This window comes from Metopolophium dirhodum, chromosome 9, assembly GCF_019925205.1.
Source record: "Metopolophium dirhodum isolate CAU chromosome 9, ASM1992520v1, whole genome shotgun sequence".
Taxonomy (NCBI): domain Eukaryota; kingdom Metazoa; phylum Arthropoda; class Insecta; order Hemiptera; family Aphididae; genus Metopolophium; species Metopolophium dirhodum.
Genome location: NC_083568.1, coordinates 20,949,750 through 20,956,517, shown reverse-complemented (window position 1 = coordinate 20,956,517; position 6,768 = coordinate 20,949,750). Strand labels below are relative to the sequence as shown.

At 28.0% G+C, this 6,768-nt stretch overlaps 2 protein-coding genes across 3 annotated transcripts; one reads left to right on the top strand and one right to left on the bottom strand.

Moving 5' to 3' along the window:
- Nucleotides 1–103: 103 nt before the first annotated feature.
- Nucleotides 104–2,608, bottom strand: LOC132952159 (replication factor C subunit 5). Its single transcript, XM_061024345.1, has 8 exons — nucleotides 2,387–2,608; nucleotides 2,240–2,304; nucleotides 2,051–2,178; nucleotides 1,044–1,206; nucleotides 810–969; nucleotides 512–723; nucleotides 369–446; nucleotides 104–262 (listed from the first exon to the last, which is right to left on the bottom strand). Exons 1-8 carry the CDS (start codon nucleotides 2,413–2,415, stop codon nucleotides 108–110), a joined length of 990 nt encoding a protein of 329 aa, XP_060880328.1. The 5' UTR covers nucleotides 2,416–2,608; the 3' UTR covers nucleotides 104–107.
- A 332-nt stretch (nucleotides 2,609–2,940) lies between these two features.
- LOC132952161 (succinate dehydrogenase [ubiquinone] cytochrome b small subunit, mitochondrial-like) lies at nucleotides 2,941–5,187 on the top strand. Of its 2 annotated transcripts, none has more exons than XM_061024349.1 (3): nucleotides 2,941–3,200; nucleotides 3,819–4,021; nucleotides 4,932–5,187. In XM_061024349.1, exons 1-3 carry the CDS (start codon nucleotides 3,195–3,197, stop codon nucleotides 5,107–5,109), a joined length of 387 nt encoding a protein of 128 aa, XP_060880332.1. In that variant the 5' UTR covers nucleotides 2,941–3,194; the 3' UTR covers nucleotides 5,110–5,187. The 2 variants fall into 2 exon arrangements, with proteins under 2 accessions (XP_060880332.1, XP_060880331.1); XM_061024348.1 differs by lacking the exon at nucleotides 2,941–3,200 and adding an exon at nucleotides 3,241–3,458.
- Nucleotides 5,188–6,768: the final 1,581 nt, after the last annotated feature.

Below are 6,768 nucleotides of genomic sequence, written 5' to 3'. Positions count from 1 at the left end.
TTTCTTTTTTTTTTTTTGATATATTCACATATTAAAATCATGAAAAAAATTACATGTAAAAAACAAAAAATGCAAACTTAAGAATAAAATACTTAATTGTGCAGTCTTCAATCATCAGCGGGTTTTAATTTTGATCTTATCATATGGAAAGCACTGATTAAACTACCAAGATGTATTTTTTCACTTGTTCCACCATTGAGGCGTATTTCAATATCAGCCATTTCAGTTAGTATATCAATGAGAGAATCTGGTGGTAAATCCACTAAAATGTATAAGAAATGTTATTAGGCAATAGTTGTTATAATATATATTATAAAAACTAAATAAATATTACAATTTTTTAGATGACTATTAAAAAAATAACTTACACCTATATAAAAATGTGTGCAACTCCGTTAATATGTCTTGCAAAGCTAAACCTTTCTGAATTTTTAATTCTTGAATTTCTATGACAAACATATAATTTATTTTACACATCTATTGATTTAATTGAGCAGTTATGACGATTTACTTTGGAAGGTAGTAGAAAAGTCATCATTTAACAACCATTTTAAAATATTCATAATATCACTTTTTAGTGGATGACCAACACATGTATATACAGAATCTTCGTTTACTTCTGGAAACGCAGTAGCAGCACTTTGTAATATGTTAAGAACTTTTCGCATATCTCCTTGTGCCAAATCTATCAATGCTTTTTTACCATCTTCAGTTACTTTCACTCTATTAATCGAATCAAAATAAGTTTTAAAAAAAAAATCAATTAAAATGTAGAAAAACATATACTAAAGAAAGTGAGAATACCATACTTTTCTTGTTCAACAACATATTCAAGTCTAGGCATGATCTGTTTAAAATCAAGTGGACCAAATCGAAAGCGTGTACACCGAGATTGTAATGCGGGAATTATTTTACTTAAGTAATTGCAAATCAAGCAAAAACGAACATTATCAGTAAACTTTTCAATAACTAAAAAGTTAACATAATAGTTATGACATTTTTATTTAATTATTTAAATTATTAATATTTTAAAATTCATATACTTCTTCTTAGAGCATTTTGGGCATCATTAGTCATAGCATCAGCTTCATCCAAAATAATCAATTTGAAACCTGATTTAAAAATTGTTCTGGTTGATGCAAAGTTCAAAACTTGTCCTCTGACAACATTAATTCCTCTGTCATCAGATGCATTCAACTCAAGAACCTAAACATGTAAAAAAAATGTATTACACACTTAAGCAGAAAAAAAAACTAAACTAACATAAGATTTAATATTTACTTTTATGGTACAGTGAGTTGATTTATTTAAATAAAGAAACAAGAATAAAGTTTAAAAAATTGATAATCACCTAATCTATTATTAGGCTTTGATTTTATAAAGTTTATTGTTTAATATTATATACGAAAATCTGTATACAAGTTTTAACCTTTTATAGACATGTTCTTGGGAATTTACTTCTGGTATTATATTATAATGAATAATAAACAATTTTTCACAACTTATGGATTATGTTACTATGATTAACAGCATTACTATCAGTTAAACGATTTTCTATAGAAATATTTTACTAGATTTTTAAGTTTCATCATTTTTTTTGTTTGATTAACAAGTAAACGACAGTTTTAAAGAGAGCAATTTTAAGTCAATCATACAGAGAAAAAAATATATTTTTATTCATCGTCCCCCAAAAGTAAATATTCTGCCAATGAAACTCAAACCCTTCAACTAAAATGGTTTGATTGTTAAATTAATCTTAATGTCATTAACTCAATAAACGATAACTATAATATTAATGTTGGGTCTGGTATATCAACTATATGTGATGTGGTCAAGCAACCTTCCAGCGTGGCTGGCTTCCAGATGGGTAACCATCTGAGTTTTTGGTTATGAATACATGCTTAATATAAAAACACGAGTTCTTCAACCAACCGTAACCCCCTTCATAAAAAGCTAAATTCCATAGTTGCCATAGCTCTAAGACCAAAAAAAAAATAAGTAAATAATTATACCCATTTTAATATTATCAATATATGTACAATATACAAACCATTGAACGAAACTGTGCTGGAGTATATAATTGCTTGGCACATGCTAATATCGTACTAGTTTTTCCAGTCCCTGGAGGTCCATAAAATAATAAATGAGGTAACTGATCTTCTTTAATGAATTTACCAACTATATAGATTTACATAATATTAATTAATTTGTTTATAAAAAAAAGGTTCTTATGCTTTACTTGTTTGAATAATGTCTTCATGTGAGATCAAATCATCTAAAGTATTCGGTCGATACTTTTCTACCCTGTGATCATACATATAGTATAGTAAAAAATAACAGAATATTAATAGGTAAAATAAGTTTTAAAATAGATAATATATCTTACCAAGGGAGATTTGGTTTTGCTTTCATCATTGTACCTATAAGATGTTAGATGTTGCTATAATCTCAGTTATCTCAGAGTTTTAAAAGTATTTGACAATAATTCAATTTTTATGAATTTATGGATTCAGATTGCAACAAAGTTTCATTCTGTGATGCCATCATAGAAAAAAGATTATATTTATTAAATTAATAATTATCAATAATTCATTTGTTTGATTTTCAATTTTAGGTTAAAATATGATAATGGTTTCAGTTTTGGCGCCAATGTCTTTTATTATTATTATTATTATCTAATATGATAAATTTCATGACAAAATCAACCAATCAAAAGTGGAGAACTACGACATGGGCCGGAGGTGAAGGAGAATATGCGCAACGCGTTTACTGAAAAAAACTATTATAGATAACTGTGGTTATAGTGTTATACCCATAGACCTATAAACTAATGGACAGCGCTTAGAGAGAGAGGTCAGGAGTACGAAAAGCGAAAAGAGAACGTGGGGGGAATACAGTATACGTCTATGATTATCCCCTTTATGTTCTTTCACTCTTTTCTCTCTTAGTTCATGGTTTATAGGTCCTATGGTTATACCTATCTCACAGATATATAAAAATATAAAATAGTTTTATAAATCTGTGACCTATCTATTTTGTCACATATTTACCCATCGTGTTTTTGATACAAATCGCCCACACGAATTTTCAATTTTTTTTTTTGAAACCCACGTATTACCAGTCAGTTAAGAACGATGGTGCAAAAATGAATTGGTGGAAATCATTATTTCGGGACGTTATCACAATTCGTCTTTATGGATGTAAACACAGCGATCAGCTGTTTGATGATTGTGGCTTGATAGATCTTTGAGGACAAAATATGTTATTATTGCCAGAATTAGTGAGAATTATATGACAATACTGCAAATCTGTGAAAGTATTAAGTAATAGCGTGCAATAATTTAACTTTTAAGTAACTAGCTTCTAAATTAACGAACTGAAAATTTACTTAATAAAATTATTATATTGCCTTGTTTTAAAGTAAAATGTTGAGCCTAAAACTTTTTCGTCAATTCAATGTAAGTATTCACATCACATTTAAATTATGTCCTACCAATCAATTTCTCATTTTTAATGAAAAAAAACCCAATGTCTTGTTTACACTTCACACTTACAGTAAGTACTTTGTTTCCCATATGACTGGTGACATTAAATCGATTCACACACTTCGACATTGCGCAAAACGATATTGGTCTTGGGGCGGCAAACATCGAACCTGCACAAAAAGATACCATAAGTGTAGAAATAAAAATGAGAAATTGATTGGTAGGATATAAGTGTGATGTGAGTACTTACATTTGGATTCAATAACATCATTGATTATAAATACTAGCATTTATAATCAATGATAACATGTTAGATGTTTTATTTCATTTTAGAAGCCTTTACTGACTGCTCCAGTGATAGCCCGTTTCACTGGAAGTGCTGCAGCTGTTAAGAGTGGAAAAAATTATGCTAGTCATTGGAGAACAGAACGTATTGTTTCTATAGCACTTATGGGATTGTTTCCTGCCTCAGTATTATATTCATCACCAATAGTTGACACTTTATTGGCAGGAAGCATCAGTCTCCATGTTTACTGGTAATACCATAATATTATTAAAGTTTATTGTATAGTTTTATTTATAGGAATGAATGAAATTTGGAATATTAAAGTGAATTGACTAACTATCCAACTTAAAATATGTTAAAATATTGTAAAAAACCAACTAAATCAGGTCATGTTTTTACCTTATTCACTCAACAAAGACAACACATGGGGGCTTTATCGAAATCACTTAGTCTTACTAATGTACATCATAGTTAATTTTTAGTTAACAATAATCCATTTTACTCTGTTATTTGTACATCTCAAAATACTCATAACTTGCTTTAAAATTTAAGTATATGAGAAGCCTTAGATAATAATCTTACCTTAAATTTTATTAGAGGAAATTTCACTCTAATTTTAGAAATTACAGAGTAAAAATAAAAGTATTACTTTAAACTTAAAATTGTCCATGTTCTAGGTACATTTGTAAGACAGATACAACATATGCACGTGTAGCATCCTCTTAATTTTAAATATGCTCTGTTCCCCGTAAGTTGACCAACTTTTTTGTTTTTTTGCACATGCAGAGTATGGTAAAAACGTTGTGACAATACAGTTCACTGTAGTTCTACAGTTTCACATCGTGAATCTCTACAGTATATACGTAGTGAACAGTATTGTCACAATGTTTTCACCATACTCTGCGTGCGCAAAAAAAAAAGTAGTCAACTCACGGGGAACAGAATAGCATAAATATTTTTTTTTAATATCTTAAGTTTAGATAAAAAAGCTTGCAATATAAAACTTTGTTGGGGGGAATACTTCATATTCTTATGCTGTTAACCTAAGTATAAATAATAGTGCTTGAATATTGTAAAAATTAGCAATAATATATTGAGTACATTTTTTTAATAAAAAATATAATTATTATTCATACAAATATTTTTATTTTATTTTTAAGGGGACTTGAAGCATTGGTAGTTGACTATTTACGTGTACCAGTTGTAGGACAGCTGGCTAACAAAGCTGGACATGCAGCTATTACTCTTCTTGCAATTGTCACCTTGGCTGGATTTATGAAAGTCATTTTTGTTGGTGATGGACTTGGCAATGCCATTGTTACACTTTGGAAATTGTAATATTACTTAATGTGTTTTTAATGTAGTAGTGTAACATGTAAATATTTTGTTGAATAAAATCATAATTTTATCTATTTATTTGTAGTATGGAGATTAAAATCAAGTTCAGTTATAGTTACAAGCAATAAATAAATTATTACTTACAATAATATTTTATTCTACTAATATCTAAAATTATAATCCACAAGTGACAAATTGTCATTGTAGTTTCAGATAATTCTTTTATACAATGTGTCCTTTCAAAAAGTGATCGGCCGGCATAACATGTTAACATACCTTAAGTTATGAAAAAAAAACCCCTTTAAGGGGGTCTAACTATTCATTTTTTTTTAGTTTTAGGCAATTTAACCTTATTTTAAACAAAACCAAACCTACTGTACATTTGCTGAAGTATCTTCAAAACTTTTTATCATAATTTTTTTTTCCTAAAGCTATTTTACTGAAGACTTGTTTTTAAAACCCTTCTATATATCTCATCAACCACCCAGCCAAAATAATAAAGCATAAAAGTACAAAATAAAATTTAAGATGGTAAGGTAATTTTTTTCCTGTCACCAAGATCTACATTTCAAAAACTGTTATGAAGCACTAACATTGGTTTTTTAGGCTTTAGGCAATAAATAAGGATTTTCTAGTTTTATTATGCTTCGAGGAACTTTCATTTTATACTCAACTGCGTTTGTTATGATTTTTAGATAGAAATACCTTATTATTCATACTTCCATATTGTGTGTTTGTATAACCATCAACTTAATACTAAATATTTATCTGGTCTCCACAAGAAAATACAGATTCAAAAATTGCTCCGTAATATTATTACTTTTTTTTATGTACCTACCTATAAAACAAGCCCCTCTGACCCCAAAGTATTCCTTATTGAATTAGATATAAGTCGCCTATAGTTTATTTTAAATTAATAATTTTTTTAGGTAGGCTTTAGCCCCCTCCAGAATTTTAACCTTAGTTGCGCTTATGCCAACCGGTAATGTTTATGCAATTTTTACCATTATATATAAGTTTGAAAATATACCTTGAAGTTTATTTTCCAAAATATGCTTAAAATAATATAAGAGCAAGTAATAGTTTAGAAATATAATGTTAACATTGTAAATTAAGCTTTAGTTGGTAAACAAAAAATAAACTTCGATTACACTTAATCAACTGATAACAAATACTTAACCGGGCAAATTCGGCCAATTAAACTACGATTAACTTTAATCGGAGATGGTACAACTGGCCCTAAGAACAGCTTATAAGTTATAAGAAACCTAGTGTTAAATTTTCAAGCTAATTCACAAACATTTTACCATACATTATATTATGTCAAAAACTATTAATAATTTAAATAACCCAAAAAGATTCAAAATATTTTAAAATTATGATCATGTCTTTAAAATGCTAAAATTAAGTTTTTAATCTTTGGATTTTTTAAAAAAAATAATAGTTATGCTTGAAAATTCAATTTTCCTTATTTTATCAAAGAAGCTCAAATTCTCAATGACCAAGATGTAAATACTTCAAAATACATATATTTAAATTTTCGGTAAATTAAGTTTTTAATTTAATACATAGAACTAACACTTGGAATTGTATAATTTTAGTAGTCGACTGCAATGTATGCTAAGTAAACAAAATAAATTTCATGAAAGTGTGGATAGA